This window comes from Panicum virgatum, chromosome 7N (genome assembly GCF_016808335.1).
Source record: "Panicum virgatum strain AP13 chromosome 7N, P.virgatum_v5, whole genome shotgun sequence".
NCBI classification, from domain to species: Eukaryota; Viridiplantae; Streptophyta; class Magnoliopsida; order Poales; family Poaceae; genus Panicum; species Panicum virgatum.
The window spans coordinates 2,417,140-2,444,090 of record NC_053151.1 but is presented as its reverse complement, the minus strand read 5'-3'; the positions used below and the strand labels follow the sequence as shown (position 1 = coordinate 2,444,090).

Genomic DNA, 26,951 nt, shown 5'->3' with positions numbered 1-26,951 from the left:
GAAAATACAACATATAATTTGGATAAAACTACTACTCATTATCATTATCTACTGGAATATTTATGATCTTTCTTTTGACGAATGTGCCTTGATCATGATCCCTTATCGGTGACACCATTAGTTGCCTTCCATTTCAGCATCTGCAGCGTGGTACCTAACTTCTTCTGCTCCAGTTTGCAACTAGGAAACAACGGCCTTTTGTGATCCTCCAACATCTTCTCGAACTTTAATGCCTCCTTCACAATCTCACTGTCTTTCTGTGCATCAAGCAACGCCTGACCTAGCTCGTCAGGTGGCTCCTCTTATGTAACATTTGCTTCACCCTTGTCCATTGGTTCATATTGAAAGCCACCTGCTTCATGAACCCATGCCCAATCTGGAAGATTGTTATCACCATCGTCATCTTCTTCATTATCTTCCATCATAACTCCAACTTCACCGTGCTTGGTTCAAAGGCTATAGTTACTCATGAAACCATTCAAGGCCAGGTGATTCCATAGAGTATCTCTTTTCCGGAATTCCTTTTTATTTTTGCAAACACTGCATGGACAACACATTAAACCCTCTAGCGACCTATTTTCCATTGCCGCCTTGAGAAAAGAATCTAAACCCTAATCCACACCGAGGTGCTCCGGCTTCCGTGCATCCATTGCCGATCCATCTGTAATTAATTACCGTATTAAAACAAAAATCAATTCTACATATCTTAAATTGGCATAATTGTCGCTAAAAGAATAAACACAAATAAATGTCTCAACATCCAACACAAATTATCCAAAGAAACTAGAATATGCAAACTATCGGCGAAACTTATTTCTTGTGGAACTTATGTACAAATTAAAAAAATCATGCTCATTATCCCTAAAAACAAGTTACTATGAAGTAATTCAAAAAAATTATAAATGTGTCATAGGCCACCTATCTAGTAAACGTAAACTAAATAGCAAAATAAATTGGCACAATAACATATACACATGTCACCATGAAATAATTCGAAAAAATCATTCTAAATGTGTGATAGTCAAACTATATAGTAAACCTTCTCTAAAAAGCAACAAATCAATTCTACCTTGCTCAAATTAATGAACAAATTGATAAATCATGCTCATTTTCCCTCATCCTTAAAATCCTTAAAATTTTGCATAATAACATATACAAAAATTACTCTAAATATGTCAAAGTCAAACTATCTAGTAAACCTTCTCTAAAAAGTAACAAATCAATTCTATTTTGCTCAAATTAGTGAACAAATTGAAAAATTATGCTTATTTTTCCTCAACCTTAAAATCACAATTTTCATTATCTAGAAAGCATGAAACAAAAAAATAAACGGAGTGAAAGAAGAGCGGAAGAAGGTACTAACCTTTGGTGCACTTGAATAGGCGAAATTCTCACAAATTTTGGAGAAAATGGGTAGCACCTCCCCTCTAACACGCCATGGTAGAGAGGAGGAGTTCGGCCAAATGAATTGGTCGGGCTGGGAAAGAAAGAGTGGGTGGCATATACGGGGCAAGTTAGTGCCGGCTGGTGGTTTTAGCCGGCACTAACTGTGGATGTTTAGCCGGCACTAACATGCCCTGTGCCAAGTTAGTGCCGGCTAGTATCCCTAGCCGGCACTAACAGGCTTCTGACCGTTGTGGGATAGATGTTGACCGTTGGGGCGATGGCACGTTAGTACCGGCTAGGGTTTATAGCCGGCACTAACGTGCCCGCCGGGTACTATTCAGGCACGTTAGTGCCGGCCCCTGGTTGACCGGCACTAACGTGCTGGTACCAATGTACATTTTTCCAATAGTGCCATTAACACTTCATAACTCTGTATGTGTGTGTATATATATATGTAGTGTATGAGACAGGCGGAAGGAAATAACTTATGCGGGTACTATGTGTATGACTGGATCCGCACCTTTAGTGGCCCGAAGAAAATGACGCACAAAAATTAAGTAAAAAAATTAAAAGGATTCCTTGCTTTTAATTCCGTGCATGTGTTGATTTAAATAAATAATGTTTGTACGTGACAGATATGGCAAATGAAAGAGGAGCTCATAGAACAGGAAAGAATTAGGGCGATTCAAGAAGAAATCTGTGGATTCTTGCTAGACGAGGTCATAAATCCCTTATGCAGATCATAGAATAAGCCTGGGACAATTTGATCAAAACAGAGATGACTGCGACAGTGATGATTGAAGTACTTGTATGGAAAAACTTGTGTCGCTAAACTTGTATTATGAAATTGTATATCAATTGTACATATATATATACATATATATATATATATATTTGTATATATATATATCAATATACGTCTTTGCTATGAATACAAGTATAAATATGAATGCTAGCTACGCACAAACGGGCTATAGATACGAATAAGAATACGAATTATATCCAAAAACAGGAAATGAAAAAAAAAATAAAAAAAAAGTTAGTACCGGATGGTATTACCAGCCAGTACTAAACTGCCACCCACGGTCGCTGCCGTGGCAAGCAGCTTAGTACCACGGTCCTGTCCGAAACTAATTTCTGGCTTGCATTAGTAGTCTATGAAGCCTGACACTTGTTGTCGTGGTTCACTCATGAGCGTACACAAGAAAACTACATGAAAATTATCACTCTTCCCAAGTTTTAGGTATAAGGGATCAAAACACAAAAAAGGTCCCATTCTCATTAGTAACGTGTGATTACATAGACGACGAAGGATGTTCACGCAAGGTAAGGAGGATTACTTTATGTAACAATTATTTTCTAAATTTTTGGCGGATGTTTCACGCAAGGTAAGGAGGCTTCCTTTGTGTAATAATAGAGATTTTCTAATTTTTTGGCGGCCAAAAATTCAAAGAAATGTTCAACCTCCCCAGACATTTATATGGCACAAAAGCTGATCTTTACAGTCGGTCGAACACTGTCGTGTTGGAAACCAACGGTGCAAATGCCTATGGTCAGTGGTAATGTTTTGATTCGGTGACATTTTAACTATTTGCAGTGGATATCTAAAACCTATGTGCGTACATCTGACCAATTTGTATGTATTGGCATGTATTGGTATGCCGTATATTTGCAGAGGCGAACTACATATGCATGTGGTGTTGTAAGGGTGTTTTTGATAGAGCTTCTATCACAGTATCACAAAGCTATTTTTAGCTTCTCTTACCAAACAAGTTCGGATAAAACAGCTTCTCACTAAAGCTTTTTTTCAGCTCCTCATAGCACAGGAACTGAGGTGAAGTTTAAAATACTAGCTTCTGCTAGCTTTCTTTCTGCAATCGTCTTGCTAAAACACCTCGAAGCTATTTTAGCAAATGTTTATGAAAATTGATTCAGATCTACTGATAAAGCTACTTTTACGGGGTGTTTGGTAGTGCCATGAATACTGTCTATTTTCATGGGAAACTACAGAATAATGAATTTATATGATCTGGGGTCTATATATTAACCAGTGTACTTACATTGCATAACTTTAATATTGGTAGTTAGCTACATATTATTTTTTTGTTTTATTAGCTACATATTATTTTTTTGTTTTACTTGAGTATTGTATTTTTTAAGAATAGGTATGAGAAAACATTATACTTGTCCTTTATTTGTAATTCTTTTTTTTTGTGAAAGCTACTTCTAGATCTACCTTAACGAACTGTCATGTAACTTATAATTATTCTTTTGCAGGGATATCGAGTAGTGAATAATGTTCAGGTACTAATTTATTGACAGTATCAATAAATTAAATAGCACCTATTGTACAGCTTTTATATTGACAATGTCAAGTGTTTATGTAATCTACATTTTTAAACAGCATTTCCATTCATGGTTTTATTATTCTCAACATTTCAATATAAAAAGGATCAATTTGTAAAGCTTGACTAGTATTTTTCACAACATGTACATGATCCCCATTTAACTCATTTGCTGACATCAACTTAATTAAACATGACTTCCTTTTTTAGTTAAATGTTTTAGAAATTCACTAGATACATGATTTGAATTTCAAATGAAGAAAAGTTCTAAACATGTGAAATTTTGAATGCCCACACAATTAAAACATGCTTCAATTTCTATGCACATGCTAATGACATGTTTATGCATATGATGATGTAGTGACACATGGGCTCTCAGATTTTGTATCACTAATAGTCAAATCACATATATTAGTTTAGGCACAATAACTATTTTAGTCCCTCAACTATTACTTGAGGCTCAGTTTCGTTCCTCAACTTTTAAAATGGTCATTTTAATCCTCAAACTCTACTTTTAATCTCAATTTCATCCAAGAACTACCAAGATGGTCGTTTCAGTCCTTAAACTTTGCATTTTAGGCTCAATTTCATCCAAAGTCGTTTTTGTTTTATTTTTATTTTCAACTCAATTCTATATATCGTCCTACGTGGAACTCTGCATTATTGCACCCAGTCACCTCCAACACTACCAGCAATTGGAGATAGAAAAATAATATTCATCCAAAAAATCGTTAGTGACAATTAATAATTCTAAGTGGTTATTTTTAATATTTTCTTATAATGGTTCATTTTTTATATATCTGTCTAAATAATTTTTATAGAAGCAATTATAGTTGCTTCAAATGCTGTTATTTATTCCTTAATAATAAATGGATATATTGAACCGCAAGCAGGTCTATATTTTTTCTTGGCTATTTCTAGAGTTAGGCTCTACTAATAACCATTTATGTACATAATAATATTTTTACCCATAGGATAGAATAATTCATTTAAGAATAGTTATATCTATATTTAAAGTGTGTTATTCGATTCGATAGCTGGGACGATGATAGGGACTATAATACCTAATGGTGTCTATCCATCTCAAATTGAGGATGGTACTGGACAAAGGACAAAGTTGAGCCAAAATATATTTTGATAATTGCTGGATGAAATTATGCATAAAACATAAGTTTTCATTTTTGTATAGACAAAATTGAGTTGAAAATAAAATTTTAAAAATAGAAATGCACTCCGATAGTTTACAGTGAACGAAATTGAGCCTGAAATATAAAGTTTGAGGACCGAAACGGTCATCTTCGTAGTTCTAGGATGAAACTAAGCCGAAAAGTAGAATTTGAGGACTGAAACGGCAGTTTTGAAAGTTCAAGGATGAAACTGAGCCTCGAGTAATAGTTTAGGAACGAAAACGGCTATTTTGCCATTAGTTTAAGGGTAAAGGAAATATAAATTTAAAGGGAAATTGCATATGAAATTGCAAATTACATGAAAATCTGAAGTGTCATGAATAGTGTCTGTTTTCATGGGAAACTACAAGAATGAATTGGATGATGTTTGCTCTATAACAGATGTTGGTATTAGCTTTTATATTATTTTTGGTTTTACTCGATTATATTTTTTTTGAATATAGGTATGAGCAAACATTATAACTATCTTTTATTTGTAACTCTTTTTTGTGAAAGCTACTTCTAGATCTATCAAAACATACTATCAGTTGATGACTTATAAGTATCCTTTTGCAGGGATTTGGAGCGATGAATAATGTTCAGGTACTATTTTTTGACTTTCTATATTTTAAATAGAAAAATATGAAGTGGGAAACTACTTTTATTTTCTGATTTCATATTTAATTTTGTTGAAATTGTAGATAATTTAAAAACAGTTCTAAGAAATTTATCTTATAATCTGTTTCAAATCATTTTAGTTTTGGTTGTAGTGCTGGTCATTATTGTTGTATCTTTCCTCTTTCGAAAGTCATTTTTGAATTAAAGAGATTTTAATTTCTAATGTTTACAGACCTGGATTATTTATATTTTATGTAACTCAATTATTTGGTAATGACTAACTATAAAAGGCAATGCAGGTACTACAACATATATTGGATTTATGACATGATGAAAATATTATTTAATGCACATCTGGACATATAACTTTGTTTTGATCTCCTAGTTATATATTAATGGAAAATAGATGTTAAAGTTAAGAATCTGCAAATTGTGTGTCAAGTACGTATAATACCATTTAGAAGTCTGTTTGTGGTAGTTATGTAGTAGCACATGCGGTCAATGTGTGGTAATAGATGGCCCACGTGACCAAGATTATTGTTGCTGTGATGGCATAGATTTAGTCACACATTACAAATTTACCCAGGTGGTGGGCTTATAAGTCTTTGCATTCAAAACATAGCAAATCCAGGTTATATTAACCCTCTTTGGCGAAGCGATGACTGAAGTGTGAAGATGACTCATAAAGTCATAAGCAGAATTTGGATATGGGGCGTTACATTACACATGTACCGAGGGGTGGTGGATGTAATATCTGAACCCATGGGAAACCTATTTGTGATAGCACTGTAGTGGCCTATGCAGCCTATATGTGGTTGTAGTCGGCCCGTGTAGCCTGTGATTATGGTTCTGTGGTGGTGGGTTTAATCCTACATTCTAAGCGTAGGAGGATGATTGCTATCTTATAAGCCTTCGCGTTTCAAATATAGCACTTTTGTGTCAACCATTTTGTGAGGATAAAAGTGTAAGAGTTGTGCGATGGATCCGACTAAAGTGCTGTCGGTAAGCAGATTTGGATGTTATAGCTAGTACTGTGGATTGGAGGGTGTATGATGAAGATATGGGCAATCATGCTATGTTGATAAACTTCTATCTAAAATATCTAGTTATATAGTGACCTACTCAATCAGTCAAGGATATTCACAGTAGTAAGCACTCCCTTCAGCTTTTGAAATACGAATTGTTTGATATGGTCTTTATTAATACATAATATCAGCAAGGTATTTATATTTGAACAAATTGAATTTATAATTTTGTCATTGTTTAAACTAGAAATAGGGTTTTCCTTCATATAAACGTTGATTGTGATTAATGTCTCTTGACAACAGGGAGCCCGAAGCGACAAACATAAGAAACTTCTAAAATATCTTGCATTCAAAGGTGACAACGGCAAGTACCTTAGCGTCCTGGTCTACGAGGGTCATAATCATCTGAATTTCTATGCATCTGATATTGGGGATTCAACTGTGGTGAATATCATCGATCAACAAGCTGATGGAACTATTTCTATAAAATCCAGACATTTTGAGAAGTTTTGGAGGTGCAGTCCGACAAATTGGATCTGGGCTGACTCTACTGACTCTAATACTTGGGACACAACATTTAAGGTGATCAAAATTCACGACAACTGCATTGCTCTCAGGAGCCTGTCCAACTACTGTTTCTGGGTGAGGGCACGATGTGGTTGCCTCGCTGTAGCAGCGGACACAATCAGGGCGGAAACAAAATTATGGCTGCAAGAGCCCGTTCTTTCATGAGAAATTTACAATGTTGAGTTCCACCTCTCATAAGCTAGGATTTATACTAAGGAGGTTCTCACTATGTCCTCTGCATGTGATGTCAACAATACCAGGGCTGTGTTTAGTTCCTCCTAACTTTCCAAACTTTCCGTCACATTGAAATCACATCGAAACATTAAATATAGCAAATGACGCATGCATGGAATACTAAATGTGGATAAACAAAACAACTTATTGCACAGTTTGGATGTACGTTGCAAGATGAATCTTTTGAGCCTAGTTAGCCTATGGTAGGACAATACTTACCACATACAAACGAAAAGTGCTACAGTGCTTTTCAGATTCACTTTTCGCATCTAAACACAGCCCAGTTCAACAAATCATTACAAATTAGACATGTCGTACACAGAGACAACAAGAAAGCACTGGGATAACAACATTATTACACTGAAACTTGGCATTGAAACCACGGTAGAATCTAGGATTTCATGGATAGTAAAGGGAGAAGTTAAAGTTACTGGTGAATTTTCTGGGTCATACACCTAGGGAAAAAACATTGAAGAATCAATAAGGCATGATGCTACTTATGAAGCTGATGTACCTCCAAAGACTAAAGTGGCAATAACCGCGGTTGTGACGCGCGGTTCCTTTGAAGTTCCCTTTTCGTACATGCAGGCTGATCTTCTGACAATTGGAGATGAAGAGATTCAAAAGCTAAATGATGGCATCTATGGCGATATCAATTGCTATAACCTTAGGTATGAGACTACAGAAGAAAAAATATTATGAAGATTACGTACGCTGCGTCCAGGCATGCATATGTAGGTCGACGGACATGCCTCTCTAAATGAATTGCATGCCCAAATAAAGTCCCTCCATGGAGTGGTCCTGCTGAGATCCTGCTGCATCTCCTATACCTTGTGGTATATAGGGCATATTTATATGGTTGTGTACTGTTATGTGTGGATGCTCCTCATAATTGATAAACGGTAATAAGTGTATTGTTAATCACATGTTCGCTGTAAACAAGGCTTACATATGCTAGGGCTTCCAAATATATGTAACACTAAGGGCGTCTTGAATAATAATATATATTTTGAAAAAAAATATATGTTCCTCCACATCTACATTCTTCACTACAACAAAAAGGATCAATAAGACACTACCACAGATCAACACATCACAGGCGGTTCTAAAAGCCCATCAGTGACGGTTTTCCAAAACTGCCATAACGATAGCAGCAGTGATGAGGTGGCCATCACTGGCGGTTTTAAAACCGCCAGTGATGCCCCATCTTCACTGGCGGTTCTAAAACCGCCAGTGATGCCCATCAGTAGAACCGCCACTGATGTAAGTTTTGCCATACGTATTTTTAGGTTTTTATTTTAATATTTTATGTTATTTAATATTTTAGTTTGTTATTTACTAAGGTGCTCTATGCTAATGCACTATATAATACAACGATATACACCACAAATCCATCAAGATATATTACAAATGTTGCAATGTTCTCCAAAATGTAGTTTGACACACAAAGCGACATTAAAGTTCACATGGCCCAATACAAATCGAAATTAAAGTTCACTAGTCTTTGAAGAGGTTGCGGGACATCTTGTTTCGTGGGTTTACGCTGATCAGTCTAGACACCAGTTCTTGAGTGTAATCTCCGCCATATCTCTTGGTTCATGCAATGGAGTATTTCCCTTCAACGCTAACCACGTGTTCCAGGATGAAGTTTGCTATCTCTTCTTGAAATCCTCTGATCTCTTGTTCAGTGAGCTTGTTATGGCCATGTGTCTTGCGCTGTGGTTGAAGACAAAACAATATGCAAATGCACAAATGTAAGACAACAACATTATTTTGTCGAATTAACAGACAAACAAGAAATAGGAAGCATACATACATCCTGATTTCCCTCTTCCATCTTGATGCCAATGTGACGGAGCATTGCCCACATCGCGTATAAGCCGCATTCATTGCTGCCCTCCGGTTGATCAAGGCATTGCATGGAACTAGACGCAACGACAAATGGGGTGTGACTCTTCTTCTCTTTGTCAAGTTCGGCCTTGACACTGTGACAAGTTTATTAAAAAGGTAAGAAAGGTTGCGACAGTCTAATGTGCTATGTGTATGTGTGTGTTGGAATAATGGACACACTCACCGATTAAGTAAATTGACTAGGTCATTGACATAATCAAGTGACCTCTGCTTTGAGTCCCACACCTCGATACGTGTGAAATCAAAGTCGATAGTCACGAAGACAAAATGGAAACTAGAATAAAAAAGGACTAGCTAGTTAATGATTAATGTTCCAATAAATAGAGGAAGGCATAAATAATTAAGGGCTTAAGAACACATACGAGCAGTTGTAGGTTAGGAGTATTTCAGTCTGCCCTTTTTCAAGGAACCCTGCGATCAAATATTTCACCCTCTTGAACAGATCGTTTACGTCAGCGTATCCTTTGCCTGTGATGTTGAGCTCATTGACTAAGCAGGGGTCCAAGAAGGCAAAATCCTTTATTTTCGCAGTCTTACACAATTCCGCCGTTCTTCTGCATAAAGCATGGTATACATATGTTAAAGCGTTGACGACATATATAGTTGAGATAATATCGTGTGTGTAGTAGTATTTTACTTACAGAGACCACAACATCATAAGTTGGGTACCCATGTCGCGCCTCTGGTAGAGCTGAAACAAGTCTTCATACTCGACATGGTGCAACATTTCATCTAGATGATGGAAAACCGAGTCAGCCTTGATGACCACTTCGAACCCACTGTTCCCTGCTGTACTACTGTCGAGCTTGTAATATTGATGTAGATCACGCATGTGTAAGGGCAAACGTGGAAGCTCTTTGCTTTCAATCAATGGTTGGCCTAGTTTGAATTTGTAGGCGAGCTTGGCTTTTTCCATAGTATCAAAATAGATCTCTTGAGCTTCCTCAAATGTCAATGTCGCACCTTCCATCAGTTTATGTATCTACCATCATAATAGCCCGTTCTTGCTCAACCAATTCCTTATTTTGTAAGCTTTTAATTTGCCTGTCAAAATCCGAAACTCCAGGCTTCTCGAATACGGCTATCCTTTTCAGAAATCTAAGTTTTGCCTCCTTGGTTGGAGGTTCATCTTCTTTTTTCTTTTTCTTCATCAATGATGTAATGCTCGCGTTCATCTCCTTTTTCTGAGTCTCTTTGGGAGCATTACTTACACCACTCGATGATGACCTTTTCTGGGGTCGTGATGAATGGGATGTGCATTGCTGGGCTGTTTCCTTATGCTGAGGTGCAGAACAAGGAGTCTGCTCTTTTGTAGCATCTTGTGAGGAGAGAGGTGGGGGAGACTGCTGTTCTCTAGCTTCAGGTGAAGCTGGACGTGGAGGAGTAGACGACTTATTAGGTGGAGGAGGATGCGGCGAAGGAGGCTGCTGCTCTCTAGCTTCTAGTGAAGCGGAACGTGGAGACTGAGGAGGAGGAGGAGGAGGAAGAGGCAAGTCATCTCTAGGTTGAGATGAGCTATGAGGTAGGTCATCTTCGTCCTCATCATCAGAGGGTTCGTCAACAAGCCTTATCCATTTTTTGCGCCAAGCAACAAAGGTATTTAGATTCTGGTCTAGACGCGGCCTGTCGGTCTCCACTGGGCACTCAATGTGTATTCTGATGAATCTCTTATGCAGTATCCTGTCAATGCTGACCGCCTGACCTTAGCATATCTGGGTGGAACTACGTTGTTGTGCAACACATCACTAGTTGGAGGCCAGGCCTGGCCGATTGCAACCTTGTCAGTGGTCCATTGCTGCTGAATGTACAGCTTCACTGGAACGCAACTAGTGATAAAATCCACCACATGAATTGCATTTGACTCATCCACATCAAGCGGAGTTGATCCACAGCTACTACGAACACTTTGCCTTACCCCCGGGCTCATGCTTGCCGGACGAGGAGAGATTTGTGACGATTGAAAGGCCTCTATTGCTACCAACCTGTCCTTGAACTCCTTAAGCCGCTTTTCGTAATCTTCTTGCAGTGAAGCATGTGTAGTCCGTCTACGCCGGTAAGAGGATATTTCATCCTGGAATGTTATCTTCCAATGATAAACCCCGTGCCCTCGTGTGCGACCGGGGTGCTCGGCGTTTCCGAGTGCCTGGGTGATCACGTCCTGCTCCCTCCAAGAGTTGCGGACCCCCTGCCTCACCTCTTCAGTCATTGTGGACATCGTGGTCATGAGTTGGCCACGTCCGTATTTGGTACAGAAAGTGTACCATCATCTTGGAACTTTGCCCCTCTAGCCAGCAGGAATTGTACCGCTCTGAGCTGCCAATCGCTGGTAACGGGAGTCACACCGTCCTTTGCCAATTCTGCAAGTCGCGCGTCCCATTTAGGCAACTGGTGAATGTAGCCACGTGAGCCTAGACGATGTGGATTTCTGTTCTTGTCCGAGTTCTCTTTATTCTTAGCGCTCAATGCCTTAGCCTCCTCTGATAGCTTGTATGCCTTGAACTCGTCCCAGAAGGCCTTCTGCTTCTCATATTCTTTGGTAAAGTCTGGCTGCCTTATATTAGTGGGCCGTGGACGAATGTGGCTTTTTCTAGCAGTGTGAGTACTTCACTTGAAGGCTACAAAATAAAAGAAAAACTAAGTTGTAGATGTTGTCAAGTGTTATTCTTTCAAACAAAAATTATAGGTTCAGGCAGGGTAATTAAACAAAAAAATCAGGCAATTTCTAATGGATGGTTGTTTACAACCCCAGTATCTTTGGAGTCTACTACTATTTCCAACAGGTTGTATTATATGAATTCAATCTAAAGTTAGCATTTACGGAAATGAAAACATTTAAAAGTCAATATGAGTTTCCTTGTCCTTTTTTAGCGTCGATACAAAGCATTGCAGAGATGCGGAAATGATAAGATGCACCGATAGTAGGAATCATTACTTACCTTCGTGACAATGATGGGAATTTTTTCCTGGAAGAGAGCTGAACCTTGCTGGGTGTCTTTGTAGTGCTTTTGATCTTTTCGATGTTCAGGATGTTCTCCAAGGTGGGCTGGTATAATTGGTGGAATCCTTTTCGTTGGTACAAAAAAGGATTCCAGCAATTATACAGCCGGTATATTCCCCCAGTTGATATTTTCTACTAGTCCAGCATTATTCGCCAAAAAAGAATAGTCCACCTTCACTACAATTTTCAGTGGACGGTTGTTTTCCATCTTGAGCATCTTTGGAGTTCTACTATTTCCAACGGACGTTATTATATGAATTCAATCTGAATGTTAATATGCTAACGAAAAGGTCTGTAATGGCTAGTTCTAAAAGCCACTATGGAAACGGATGTCTATTCGGATCTCAGATTTTTGATCATTTTTCTTCGATTATGGACAAATAAGATATAGAATTTACTACGTAAATTCATAGCCTTGTATTTAACATTGATCTTGTAAAGATTCATAAAAAATAAACATCAAATTTATCATATATATTCTCAAATAATAGATATAAAAATTCGGATACGGATCAGAAACGGATACGGATGTTTTTTCACCTTTTTAATTGTATGGAGCAAATAATGCATAAAAAAATCTATACAAAATTTTATTCTTATGTGTAATAATATGTTTGATAATATAAAAAAAAATTAGCATAAAATTTCAAGCATATCTATTTTAAAATATCAAATTTGTTCGAAAATTCGGATGTTTAGTTCCCACCCCTTGGCCCACGTCCGTATTTGGTACAGAAAGTGTACCATCATCTTGGAACTTTGCCCCTCTAGCCAGCAGGAATTGTACCGCTCTGAGCTGCCAATCGCTGGTAACGGGAGTCACACCGTCCTTTGCCAATTCTGCAAGTCGCGCGTCCCATTTAGGCAACTGGTGAATGTAGCCACGTGAGCCTAGACGATGTGGATTTCTGTTCTTGTCCGAGTTCCCTTTATTCTTAGCGCTCAATGCCTTAGCCTCCTCTGATAGCTTGTATGCCTTGAACTCGTCCCAGAAGGCCTTCTGCTTCTCATATTCTTTGGTAAAGTCTGGCTGCCTTATATTAGTGGGCCGCGGACGAATGTGGCTTTTTCTAGCAGTGTGAGTACTTCACTTGAAGGCTACAAAATAAAAGAAAAACTAAGTTGTAGATGTTGTCAAGTGTTATTCTTTCAAACAAAAATTATAGGTTCAGGCAGGGTAATTAAACAAAAAAATCAGGCAATTTCTAATGGATGGTTGTTTACAACCCCAGTATCTTTGGAGTCTACTACTATTTCCAACAGGTTGTAGTATATGAATTCAATCTAAAGTTAGCATTTACGGAAATGAAAACATTTAAAAGTCAATATGAGTTTCCTTGTCCTTTTTTAGCGTCGATACAAAGCATTGCAGAGATGCGGAAATGATAAGATGCACCGATAGTAGGAATCATTACTTACCTTCGTGACAATGATGGGAATTTTTTCCTGGAAGAGAGCTGAACCTTGCTGGGTGTCTTTGTAGTGCTTTTGATCTTTTCGATGTTCAGGATGTTCTCCAAGGTGGGCTGGTATAATTGGTGGAATCCTTTTCGTTGGTACAAAAAAGGATTCCAGCAATTATACAGCCGGTATATTTCCCCGGTTGATATTTACTAGTAGTAGAAAACTAGCCCAGCATTATTCGCCAAAAAAGAATAGTCCACCTTCACTACAATTTTCAGTGGACGGCGAGATCCAGCCGGGCGGTGCTCCAGGCGGGACGGCGAGCGGCGCTCCAGGCGGCCCCGGCTCCGAGCTCCATCCACCAACGGCGCGAGGCGGCGCCCTGGCCACCACCGACGCGTGGCGCGGGCCCCTGCTCCGGCAGGATCCGCTCCTCCATGACCGGCATGACGCGGACGGCGGTGGCGGGGGCGCTTCCAGCTCCACGGGCGGCTTCTCCGGGTCCTCCACCGACACGCGTACGCTGCTGCCGCTGCTGTTGCCCTGATGATGGTCACTGGAGCCGGCGCGGCGGCGGCGGGAGCGGCGGAGCAGGTAGCGCGCGGCGTGCCCGCTGCGAGCGGCTGGTACGGCGCGCGGGTTTGGGTGTTCTGCTTGCGGTAGCTGTTGGAGAAGGAGAGATTTGGGGTGTTATCCATTTCACTGTGCGCCACCCAAAGCCTGGAATGGCTCTCGTGTTTGCCTTCCGTCTGTTGGAGACAGTTATGCGTAGGTGGCGTTTTCTTTGGTGGCTTTGAGTAATGGTCCGTCATGGAAAGTTGAAGCTGCTTTGTCGCTTTTGCCCCCAAGTGATGAAGCATGATAGGCTTTGTGTGTGTTTGTCGCTAAGTGCTAGCGGCTCAATTGTTATGCGGGTGTGTCATGGCTTTGTATGAACTTGTATTCTTCTTAATTAAACGGTTGAGTTCATTTTTTTTTTTGTTAAAAGAACGTAGTACCAGTAGCATATACAGCAGAGAACGCGATAATGAGACAGGACGAAACTTATAAGCAGAGCACGGAGACATCACCAATTAATCTCATATGAGCTAACAACGACAATTGTGTCCATGTAACACATTATTTATTGATGACGACCACACACATTATCAAACATGCACAAGTAGCAGCAATAATGGCCAACAACAACATGGATTCTTGTGTAGAATCCCTTATTTAATTTTACTGGAAATGGACATGGAAATATATTAAAAAAGCACGTGTATTAATCCTCAGCAGTTGAGAGTTGATAGATCCATATGCCGTCTGCAACAACACTAGCCGGCCATTTACCAGCGCCAAACATTATTTCCAGAACTTGGGCCCTGTCATATAACAAGAAATATAAATTATTAATGAGATTCTATATGGAAGCAGGTTGTTATGTTAAGGAAAACAATAAAGAAATAGGTAGCCTCACATGATTATTAGGACGTTTCATGGGGATATAGAACGCATGAATCTGAAGCTTTACTTTGGCACCGCCATCGACCACACCGTATTTTCTGTATATGACGCCTCGTGCCATGGTAAGTTTCCCAGTACCCCCAACGATAGACCACTCTGCCCCATTAGGTCCCATTACCTGAAGTGTGGACCCTTCCAAGCTGTATCAGCCGGACAAAACGTATTAGTACACCATATATGTAGTCTCGAAATACTTGACATTGTTTATTATTTTGCGGACTACTATATTATATGTTTAACTATGACCCAATATAATATTTTCTATTAAGATATAGTATGACAATCTGTTAGTAGATGAATGTAACATACAACAAAAATATTTTTAATTTGCAATACAAATAATCTAGACACATAACTTTCTTTAAGCCTGATATGGTGTTACATTTAGATAGAAAACGTCAAATACTTTAGAATGGAAGGAGAGTATGCACGACAAAGCATTGGCGGCATTCACGTACGTACGTACCCGCTACCTTGCTCGAAGATAATGTCAAATGAAGCGTGGTGGTGTCCTCCGGCGCCTCTACTAGATCGGATATGCAGACCCTTGGCATGACCCACTATTTTCCCGTTTTTACAGGGATCTTCTAGATCCCAATCGTTAGCCATCGTTTCTCCAAAGTTACCATTACCTCCGGGAGCTGCGACTGGTACCTGGTTTACACCCCAGCGCTGGACCAAGTTCAGCTGGTAGTGAAGCTCATGGAACTCCAGGGAATGATCAAGGGGCTCAGAATCGTATGGCGGCATGGCTACTGCCTACTGGGAGTGGTTTACTAGCTGGATCTCTTCCCCGTGAGAGACTTGGTGTGTGTGCGGAGGAGAGACCAGGTGCTGTCGTGTATTTATAGGCCAGAGTAGTCAAAAAAAAATCATAGTCCCGTGCGTATCTACTCACTCCGTCCCAGTTTAATTTGTCCAAAATTCACCAACCCAAAATCCATCACATCAAAAAGAATCTTTACTGTATGGAGTAATAAATGTAGACTAACTAAATAACGCATTAGAATGTTTTGAGCCTAATTAGGCTGTGATTAGACAAAAAAAAATTGCTACAGTGTATATGTGCTAATGATAAATTAGTTACTATTATTAGATTTGTCTCGCAATTTTCAGACGAAATCTGTAATTTGTTTTCTTATTACTCTATGTTTAATACTTTAAATATAGGTTTGAAAAAATCCAAAATGCCAAATTTTGGCAACTAAACATGCCTTAATCGATCATATAGGCCTGAACGTGGCAGAGGCGTACGTACAGCAGTAGCCGGAACCAACAGAGCAGTGCAGAGATTTTTATTATTTTATTTCATCTTTCATGAATGAGTCCAACAATGGTATATATTTAAAAAGAAAGAAAACCCGACAGGGCTCTCGATTGTTCTTGTCCACTCGTTTATCCATTCCCCACCGAGGCTCTCCTTCGCACCCCCCCCCCCCCCAAGATCGATCTTTGTTTTTTTCTTGCTGTAAAATTGTGTTTGTTTTTTCCTCCTCTGAAATTGTGGCAGATGATGTCAGCCTCTTTCTTTATAGGGATAGAAACGTCATTTTACACATACTCCTATTTTGGTTTGAAGTCCCTCCGTCCCACAAATAATTAAACTTCTAAGATTGGGCACGGCAACCAAGGGCTTGCTTGGTTTTGCAAGAATCCTAGTGCGTACATTTTTGGAGGAAAAAATCTCGCATGCATGGTGTACTAAATAAGGTCAATTTATAAAACTTTTTAGAGATGAGTGTAACTTTTCGCAACGAATCTAATAACGGTAATTAATCGATAATTAGCTACAGAGATGCTACTCTAATCGCGCGATCAAATACGTCTTATTAGATTCTTCAAAGTCACTAGTTCGGGGGTTCTGAACTTGGTTTTGTAAACTGACTTTGTTTGACATCGTAATTAGTGGTCAAAGTTGTTACTATTTCTAACGCACTACAATTGTAGCATAATCAAACAAGGCCCAAGATGCGTGGAAAATTACCATAATACCCTCATGGATGTCAGCTTACAGTGCTGGACTGAGGCTGAATGAGTACGGACGACGACTACCTTTTGTTATTTTGGGTCAGTTGGATCCATGCCACTCCAATTTCTTGAAATTGGATTTCATGTTGAAATCCATGCCATTGAGTGGCATGATTTTGAACATGAAACCCAATTTCACGGAGTTGTGGTGGCATGAATCGAATTTTCCCTTGTTATTTTATTACGGCAGATGATGGATCACGTGGCCATAGGCAACTTCTAGATGGGCCGAGTGAGCCTGTGTTCATTTTCTTTTGTATTTTTTGGACGGACACGTTGGCACTGCCAAGCGCTGCACTGCTCTGATGGTTCATGAAATTGCTGCATGCGTCAGGTGCAGGCCAAAGTGATCGATTAAATGTGGAAAAAAATTTGAACACTAAACGTACTCCCTCCGTATCGGTTTTAGAAGTCGTCCTGGGCAAAACGCGAAGTCGCACAATAGATGTCGTTCCTCCCTGCGGTAGCCCGAACTGACGTCTTTGCCCTCGCGTGCCTCTTCGTTCGCCGCGCGCACGCGCCGTTCCAGCCATAAACGCGGCGCCCATTCCTCGATTTCCATCCGTCGCGACCCATTCTTATTCGCCGCCACGCCCCTCGGCTTCTTCTCGTCCCGCTCGCCGTCGCCATCCGCCACACCGCTGCCTCCTCCAACTTCTTGCAGTCCGCTTCCATGGATACGGTGGAGGAGTCGGTGCCGTACTCTAGCAGGGATGCATCAGAGGATTTGGTGGAGGACTCCATGGAAGCGCCGGCGGAGGTCGCGCCGGACTCCATGGAGGCGCTGGAATGGGTGCTGCCGGACTCCATGGAGACGCTGGGCTCGGTGCTGCCGGTCTCCATGGAGGCGCCGGACTCGGCCGCGCCGGACTCCATGGAGTCGCTGGTGGAGGTCTTGCCGGACTCGGTGCTGCCGGACTCCACCATCGTTCCGGACTCGGTGCTGCCGGAGGACCAGCCTTCCCTTTGCGTTCGCTGCAACACGACACACGGCGACAGTGACGAAGAAGGATGCCACCTAGCTCGTTGCCTCGCCAGCAGGTGCGCCCGTTGCGGTTTAGTTCACAGAGACTACGATCTAGCAGCAAAGATTATGGGTGACATGGAAAAGTTCGATTGTGAGGTTTTTATTCCTGATGTCAACGAGCTGCAAATGGATGGTGACACTATACTTGTGCCTGACCATGTTTTGATTAAGTTGGACAAGCAAATGGAAGATGCAAAGAACAAACAGTAAGATTACATGTCCCATTCATTCAAACAAAGATGCACCTTCTAGTTTGCAATTGCTCCTACTAAAGTATTTTGTCTAGTTTGATGCAGCAAGACTAGCGAGAGCTTCATCTAGCAAGGATGCTTCGCAATTGATTTGCAATGGCAGCCGTTCTTCTCTCTCAAGTCTTTGTTTTTGCATGTGAGGAATTTTGTAATTGTTGTTTCCTTTAACCTTGATGGATTCCTTCAAAACAGTCTGAAGAGTTACAAAAATTCTATTTGCTTTGTACGGACAATACTCCATGAATGCCTACAAAATGTGTGTTAGAAATCAGTCAACAAGTAGGGGTAAACTAGTAGTTGAAACAAGCGAACAATTGAGCATTTTACCTCTTGCACTGTTGGAACTAGGGCTTCTAATGTTTTAGCATTTTTCTTGTATTGAATAGCTTGAATTGCTCGGAAAAAACCCAAGTCTAGAATGTTGAAATCCGGAGAATTAGGTGGTTGACAGATTAGTCGAATATCGAAGCCATCTTGCTTAGCAGCCTCACAAAACACCGGATCATCCAGCTTTAGATGAGAAGGCGCATTATCCTGTTGAATGAATATCGATTTGCCCACATCTTCCCTTGGCCATTTGGCTCTAATAGCCGGCAACACCTTATTGATCATGAAGTCCCTAATGACATCTCTTGTGATCGATGTAATGGGCTTCATAACCAATTCTCCACAGACACGGCCGGTTCTTTGATTCCCCCTTACAGCCGGCTCATAAGTGACAAGAGGAAAACAACCAAGCTTACCATTAAAAATGCACTCCCCATCCCTAAACCTTGGCCGAGCACAAACACACAAGAACATGAGCCTAGGGATGTAATTCTTGTTCTTACAAGTCCGATTGGGATCATCTTCTTCAGGTAGCAAATAATATTTTTCTGATTTTTGATGGAGGTAGAACCATTTTTCATCAATGATCACAAAGTCATAAAAATCCTTAAACCTTGGATCAGCAAGCAATTCTCTCTCTATCATATCAACACACCACTTTAACCTAGACTTTTTGTTAGCTTGAGTGAGATATGGTTTGATGCTACTAGAGTGGTGCCTAAGAAAACCTTTTTTCAAATACCTTTGAATCCTCCATTTGCTCAAGTGTAATTGGTTGCACACATCCTCTATGGTCATTCTTTCCTTTAGAGGAATGTTGCGCAATGGTTCTAAATCAACAGGGATTGCCTTACGGCCAACTCTACCCTTCTTTAGACTAGAAACCACAACTGGGACAGAGTTTGCAAGTTGAATTTTACCTCGCTTCCATAAACGTTGAACTGTTCGGATGTGGAGGCCAAACTGATCGGCAACACTTGCAGTATCTTGCTTGCCTAGTTTTCCATTCTTGCTTCTAGCCAACAAAGCTTGATAAACTTGTTTCCTGAGTTCCTCTGTCATCTCTTTCCTTCGGTGGTTTGCTTGAATGGGAGCCTCAACAGCAGATTCTAAAAAAACATAGAAGAAAGGAATGTGTGAACCGGATGCTACTGTAAAAAAAAGAGGAAAGCAACCAGCAAGGTTTATCTTACTGTCAAAGAAGCACTCAATCTTACCAGCGAGATTCTGTAGAAAACTGAAATCAACCGCACCATATTCATCCAATGGAAGGTTCAAATCAAAGCCTATAAAAAAAGCAAGGTCCATATGGGAAAGGAAACTAACGAAATAATATGCTGTTGATATGGAAATAAACTCACCATTGTCGTTGTCATCCACCATAATAGGCTGGTTGAGGTCGAGCCCATGTGCTTCCTCCAGTACAACAGCGTTGAGGTCGAGCCCCTCGGCTTCCTCCACTGCAGGCTCGTTCAGGTCGCCGTCCATGTGTGCGATACACGGCTTGAATTGGAGAAGGAAGCTCAAGCGACTGAACGAAGAGTCCTAGCGGCCGGGCCTTTAAATAAGAACGGAAAAAAAAGCGCTAGCGGAATGTTGCGAGCGCGCACCAGCGGATTTTAGAAAAAATTTTGCGGCCATCCTCCGCACCATGAAACGGAAACGCGAAAAAAAGCGCGCGGACGCCGGCCACCAAGCGCGCCCACCGTCGAAACCAACCAGCGCGCCATGCAGTGCACCAGACACACAGTACCATGCAAAATCAGCTAAAACCAAAAAATGTTGGACCAGCAAGGAGTCGAACCGGCGCCCGTTTGGTTTGCTAACCCGCTGCGCTAGCCAACTTAAGTGGGAGAGACAGTTCTGCCGGGAACATCCGCAATCGTATTTAATAAGGGCAAATAGGGAAAACTTCTCCCTAATTAATGACTCCTTGGTATGCTAAATGTTGTCCTAAACGACTTCTAATACCAGTATGGAGGGAGTACAAATAAACTTAAGGCGGAGGGAGTATTTTGATTTGTATGTAAAAATATAAATATTTTGGGACGAAGGGAGTACCAAACTATTCTCAGTGGTCCACGTGCTAGCTGCTGCTGCTCTGTCTCTTTGGGCTCCACCCTCCACGTGCTAGCCCAGGGATAGTGCAAACAACTGAAGGCTCCACCCTCCACGTGCTAGCTGCGGCTCTGTCTCTTTAAGGCCCTGTTACAGTTGGAGTCTGAAAATAAAAGTTTTTGGATGTCACATCGGATATTTCGTGGAATGTCATATGGGTTTTTTTTTTGTCTAATAAAAAAATTACAAATCCCGTGAGGAAACTGCGAAACGAATCCAGTGATACCAATTAATCCATCATTAGCAACTTTTTACTGTAGCACAACATCGTAAAATTTTGGACTAGTTAGCCTCATTAGATTCGTCTCATAAAATCCTCTCAATCTGTGCAATTAATTATTTTTTTGTCTATATTTGATACTTCATGCATGTGTCTAAACATAACCCAAAAATTTCAGCCTAAAAATGCCGGTACCGGAGTGTAGTGTACCAATCCACTGCTGCTCTGTCCCTACTCTCCGTTACATATTCAGAAACATTTATTTATGAATATTAATGACTACAAGAAGATGGTATTTTACCATGATCCAGGTAAGGATTTTGACAATAAGAAGAAAACGTTAAGTGGTAATGCAGAAAAAAGTTTCCAATAATTTCCATTGGTTTATGCATCAAGGTACTATTGAATAAGGTCATTCTGAGTAGGAGTTTCATCAGAATTTTATTTGCAATTAGTAAGCTGCCATATAAACCTTTTTGATGACGTGACAAGTTTTTTTAAAAAGAGTGAGAGGAATGAAACTCTCTTAGCTCGGTTACCAACTCAAGATGAGTTATAGAAATTATTGTCTATGAATCAAAACAGTTAAACTTTGCATAAGAGTGATTGTTTCATCCATGTTTCATTACTTTCCATGTCCTTCAAAACAACACTATGAAACTCTTGGTCACTAAGAAATGCCTAACTCAAAAGTCTAAACAATTGAATATACATACCTGTAAAGTTGTTGCAGCTATAAGAGCTCCAACTACAACTGCGCTCCCGACCACGGAAAAATTAGCACAAGCTAGCAAAGTGTCGATCCATACACATTAATGATTTCTAAAGAGAATCAACGAACAATGCCACACAAGAAAGTTTAAAAACTTTGGGTGTAACACCCCATGTCCTACCGGACCGGTCGCCGGCCGGTCAGACCGGTTGCGCCGGTGGCCGCGTGTCGAGCATCGTCGCCGGCGTGCGACGCCACGCGTCGGCCATCCCGGCGTCGAACGTCCTCGTCCCTATTCCGAGTCGGCCGCCTGATATCCCCCCCTCTCTCACGCTCGGCTCCCCGCCCTCCTTCTTCTTCCTCGAGCAGAGCTCGAACGAGCTCGAGCAGCTCGCTCCCGCCGGCCAAATCCCCGACCTCCGCCCCACCATCTTCAAATCGCCGCCAACCGAAGCTCCCTCATCTCCCTAGCTTCCTCCTCAGCCCCTCCGACACGAGCCCCGACCGCCGCACGGCCGGGAAACGAGTATTCTCCGGCCGCCGGCCATCCATGGCCATTGAGCTCCACCTCGACGACGAACTCCTAGCTCCGGCCACCGTTTTCTTCATCCAGCAGCTCAAATCGAACCTAGGCGAGCCTCGTTCTCGCGTGTTCCGCAAGTTTCCGCGCTCGATCACGGCGTTGCCGCCACTGCCGGGTTGCTGCACGCCACGGGCCGTGCCTGTGCTGCACGCCACGGGCCATGCCTGTGCTGCCTTGGGCCGTGCCGCCGCGCGCACAAGCATCGCCTGGGTCTGCTGGGTGCCACGCCGCCGAGCCCCGCTGCTGGTCGGCCTTGCCGCCAGCGGAGCGCCGCCGCTCGCCGCGTTGTCGGCTGTGGCTCGGTGCCATGGCTCGATCAGGGGCTGGTCTAACCGGTTATAACAACCGGTCTAACCGGTGGGGACCCATTTATTCATTTGACGAAAACTTGTAGGTTGCATAACAATTCAAGAAAAAAAATCCTAAAAATACAAAATTTGTTTTGTTTGAATGCTTAGATCTAAATCTCCAGGGGAAAATATTAATTCTTGTGAGATGACCTTTTTCCCCGTCAAAAATTTAAGTTATGTTTAGACTCATTTAATTTGTTTAGGCAAATTTGTTGGTCCAAAAATTATGAGATTTAGGCAGTAGTTTAGTTTAGGCATGTGTAGTCCGTTGTAAGAATTTTATGTCCAGAAAACGTAATTTGATATGTTAGTGATTTCTTTATATGTTAGTACATCTAGGAGTTAAGTGTTAGTTTATATTGGAGAAGAATCTTGTAAATTAAATTAGAACACTATATCAGTAGTTACACCATACCGGATTTTTGCTCATCCCTAGAATGTATTCATAATCTACGTTAGTGAAATTATTTTGCTCAAGGCGAAGCTAGCTAGTTATAGTGAAAATATAATGCTAGGGTTCATGATAAGTCATATAGTGTGCTGGGTTGTACCATTTTATGGAGTCAATCGAGAAAATGTTACATACAAGATGAGTCGTTGCTATTTTGCTCGGTTAGCCAATCTGACCGGTGCAAGGACCGGTCTAACCGGTTTGGTATACCGGTCTGACCGGTAGCGTTAGGACTGAAAGACGTAATTGTATGTAAATCGTAGTGTTTATACTCGGTCAATAGTTACTTTGTGGTTATAAAATTTTATTTGCATTACTTATTTTATGTGCATTAATTGGCAGTTTATATGCATTCATGTAGAACACGTGGTGACAACATCAACTACAGATGGATCGTGAAGCCAGGATCGGCGAAGCAGAATTGAGAAGGAATTCGTGAAGACCCGGCCCAATGGTCGGAAGGGCCCAAGGCCTTACTAAAATTTACACTAATTTAGTGTTACCCTCAGCCAAGCCCCGGTGCATGTCCTACTATTTCAATTTATGAATCACTATGTATGTTTATTACTTGTGCACTACGTTTCAGGAGTTGTTTGAAACCTTAGTTACAGGATCCCTAAGTTTTCCTGGGCCTTATACTAGTATGTGTAGGTCGGTAGCACTGCTATGCTTAATAGGTCTCGGTAGAAGTCGAGTGATATCCTGTTACTCGCGAGATACATGATATTTTAGAGTCGAGTAATTTTCTGTTACTCGCGAGATATAGGATGTCTCTATAAATTGAATATATAGAATATTGAAAGATGCAGGAAAGAAAAGGAATTGGAGACCGGGCGGGGAATGGTTAGCCCCGTCTGTGTCGGTTAAGGACCGTTTGTTGTCTGGCCCTGTGATCGAGTTTGAATTGTACTAACCGCATGCCGGGAGTAGGAGGTAATCGAAACCGGTAAGACTAGTACTGCCTCGCTTCGAAAGTACAGAACCGCATCACCACTCCGTAGGGTGAGTCGAGTAGTCGCGGAGAAACGGGATGCATATGTTTACTTTTGGTGGTCTCACATTGAGCTCGGCTGACTATATGAAGGTGGGGTGGTTCTGTAGTTCGAGGCGGGGAGGGGAAGGGTCGGTGCGTGTGGTCCGATGGGGCTTTTACGTGCCGTGTTGGTTAGGTCCACCTTGCAAGGTTAAATCGGATTGATTCGCCGTCAGTCACTCTCGGATATGAGCACCTTGATCGCAGCACCGCATCGTAGTGATACAATATGGAGTATGGATGTCGGTACCCCAGGGCTGGGGTACCCCTTCTTGCTGTGTCTAGGCAAGAGCCTCGTAGTTATCCTTGACTACGGTCTGACAGCCAAGCAGCCGGACCCCTGTGGTCCGGAGCGCTACTCATATCCTGTGTCTAGCCAGAAGGCAGTCTGGACCCCTAGGGACCTACTCTGGAGAAGTGGTACTCATATCCTGGGGTAGAGAAGCTCCGCGTAGCTTAGCCTGGTAATGTACCCTAAGCCTACGTACTTCACTGCCCTGTTACAAGTACTCTAGTATCCGAGACTGCTGTCCTTAGAGGTCCCGGGCTCCTTTCTAGTTTATGGCCTGGTTTCTTACACCTTACTGCGAGGACCGGTGACATATTTCATGGGTTCGTCAGCAACAACTCAAGTTCACTCCGGTGGCCCGCTCCGGCGGAGACCGCTCGCCACGGTCGACTCAAGTCCACTCCGGTGGCCCACTCCGGCGGAGACCGCTCGCCACGGTCGACTCAAGTCCACTCTGGTGGCCCGCTCCGGCGGAGACCGCTCGCCAAGGTCGACTCAAGTCCACTCCGGTGGCCCGCTCCGGCGGAGACCGCTCGCCACGGTCGACTCAAGTCCACTCCGGTGGCCCGCTCCGGCGGAGACCGCTCACCACGGTCGCCAAGAGCCGGGTCCGGGGAGGTGGTGCTCGCTCCCTGGGCGATCTAAGGTCCGTGTAGCCGCTTAGCTTGGTTCCGTACCCTAAGCCTACACCTTCGTCGCCCTGTGGAGAGCACTCTAGTCCCAGGACCTGACAAGTGTGGAAACACATCACGATAGTGGCCCCACCCGCGGGTTCGTACCTCTCCCGAGGTGGGCCCAGGGGCCACTGTCGGTACCCCAGGGCTGGGGTACTCCTTCTTGCTGTGTCTAGGCAAGAGCCTCGTAGTTATCCTTGACTACGCTCTGACAGCCAAGTAGCCGGACCCCTGTGGTCCGGAGCCCTACTCACCTGGCAACGTCACCGGACCTGTCCCAGCCTGGGAAAGGTCCGGTGACGCCACGTGTCCCGGAAAAGGAGGCGCTCAGCCAAAACAACCGGGGGCTCCGGACCTCCCACGGAGATCCGGACCCCCGCGGGATCCCGGACCCCTCGCAGGGTCCCGGACCCCCATATATATTATCCCGACAGCCCGCCTGGGAGTGGTTCGGAGCCGCCACGTGTCTGCAAGCACAGACACGTATACGAGGCCGCTTGGCTTCCACGATAAGGCTCACCTGCCTACTGTATTCATTGCGGTAGGTGGACGTGTGCATTGCTATAGCAGGAACCGAGGCGATTCTTTGACCAGGATGCACTATTGATCGCGTGTTACCGAGACGCATAGTAGAACTGCTGGCGCCGCCCACGCCGTGCACGTCAGTCTGCTATGCCAATTGGATACGACGGCTCGACTTCGCCCATTATGATGACTACACGATAGCCTCAACAGGCTACGCCGCAAGCTACGTTGCCCCAACGGGCGCCTTGCTGATGGGACAAGAGAAGACCCCTCTCGGTCAGAGGGTCAGCAGGGCAAAGAAGCGTATCGAAGAAGAGATTCTTAACCACTGTAGCCATTGAAGCACCCTGCGCAGTGTACTACACAATCACATTAGGCCCACCTGTTGGGGCCTCAACGTCCATGTATCTGTTCCCCTTGTCTATAAAAGGGGGGCGCCCGCTAGAAGCAAACTCAGGCCAAGTTGAGGCAGAGGATAGACTCTTATACTACCAAGAGCAATACTACTCCCAGTGAATGTAGGGTATTACGCTCCGGCGGCCCGAACCACTCTAGATCGTTGTGTTCTTGAGTTCTTGCCTTCAGAGTTAGACTAGCCCAATCGCCTAGTACTTCCCCGAGTACTCCCTCTCTGAGAATAGGCGGGTGCGTTCCGCCACCCGGCTGTGGGTACTCCTAAAAACCCGCGACAATGGATTATACATTTATGATGATGGTTACATTGAATTATAATATATTTGCTCTATCAGGTGTGATCTAGTTGGTTTAGGCAAATATTATATTATAGTTAATCTATATAGAACCTGGAGCTAAAATATTGAAAATAAGGATCCACCTTTTAGATGCTTTTTCTGCAAAATAAACCACCAGCCAAATGTCTTGCATGTCTAGATATGTGGGCTAAGTATACCCAATAGTCGGGTATGTCTTGCTTAGTATTAGTTGCTTAGAGTTTGTTGTTTACCCTGTTTCAGGTTTAGGAGCTAACTAGGTGTCATATCGGTGGGCTCGATGTGGCGCCTTATCTTCATGTCTCGGTAGTTCTCGAATTATTTAGTTTGTTTTATTTATTCTCTAGTAAAAATGCTCTGTAAGTTAGATTCTCTTTCGTGCTGTCATTTCTTTTGTAAATTTTAAATTTAAAGCTGTTTTGTAAAAGTCTTAGTTTTAATTACTATTTTTGTAAGATTTTATCATGCTGGT

General features: G+C 42.3%; 3 protein-coding genes and 1 long non-coding RNA gene across 4 annotated transcripts; all 4 read right to left on the bottom strand.

Annotated features, from left to right (window-relative positions):
• Positions 1-8,720: 8,720 nt before the first annotated feature.
• LOC120681968 lies at positions 8,721-12,732 on the bottom strand. The gene is made up of 6 exons (XM_039963668.1): positions 12,189-12,732; positions 9,894-11,867; positions 9,615-9,806; positions 9,416-9,526; positions 9,158-9,326; positions 8,721-9,057 (listed from the first exon to the last, which is right to left on the bottom strand). Exons 2-6 carry the CDS (start codon positions 10,220-10,222, stop codon positions 8,938-8,940), a joined length of 921 nt encoding a protein of 306 aa, XP_039819602.1. The 5' UTR covers positions 10,223-11,867; positions 12,189-12,732; the 3' UTR covers positions 8,721-8,937.
• Positions 12,733-12,815: 83 nt separating this feature from the next.
• Positions 12,816-14,594, bottom strand: LOC120681967. Its single transcript, XR_005678149.1, has 2 exons — positions 13,670-14,594; positions 12,816-13,348 (listed from the first exon to the last, which is right to left on the bottom strand). It is a non-coding gene; the product is annotated as an uncharacterized LOC120681967 (long non-coding RNA).
• A 149-nt stretch (positions 14,595-14,743) lies between these two features.
• On the bottom strand, positions 14,744-15,978 carry LOC120681965. The gene is made up of 3 exons (XM_039963667.1): positions 15,627-15,978; positions 15,114-15,300; positions 14,744-15,018 (listed from the first exon to the last, which is right to left on the bottom strand). The coding sequence occupies exons 1-3, from the start codon at positions 15,908-15,910 to the stop codon at positions 14,983-14,985; spliced, it is 507 nt and encodes a 168-aa protein (XP_039819601.1). The 5' UTR covers positions 15,911-15,978; the 3' UTR covers positions 14,744-14,982.
• Positions 15,979-18,360: 2,382 nt separating this feature from the next.
• Positions 18,361-20,432, bottom strand: LOC120681964. The gene is made up of 4 exons (XM_039963666.1): positions 20,155-20,432; positions 20,011-20,079; positions 18,794-19,902; positions 18,361-18,713 (listed from the first exon to the last, which is right to left on the bottom strand). The coding sequence occupies exons 1-4, from the start codon at positions 20,279-20,281 to the stop codon at positions 18,498-18,500; spliced, it is 1,521 nt and encodes a 506-aa protein (XP_039819600.1). The 5' UTR covers positions 20,282-20,432; the 3' UTR covers positions 18,361-18,497.
• Between the last annotated feature and the right edge of the window lie 6,519 nt (positions 20,433-26,951).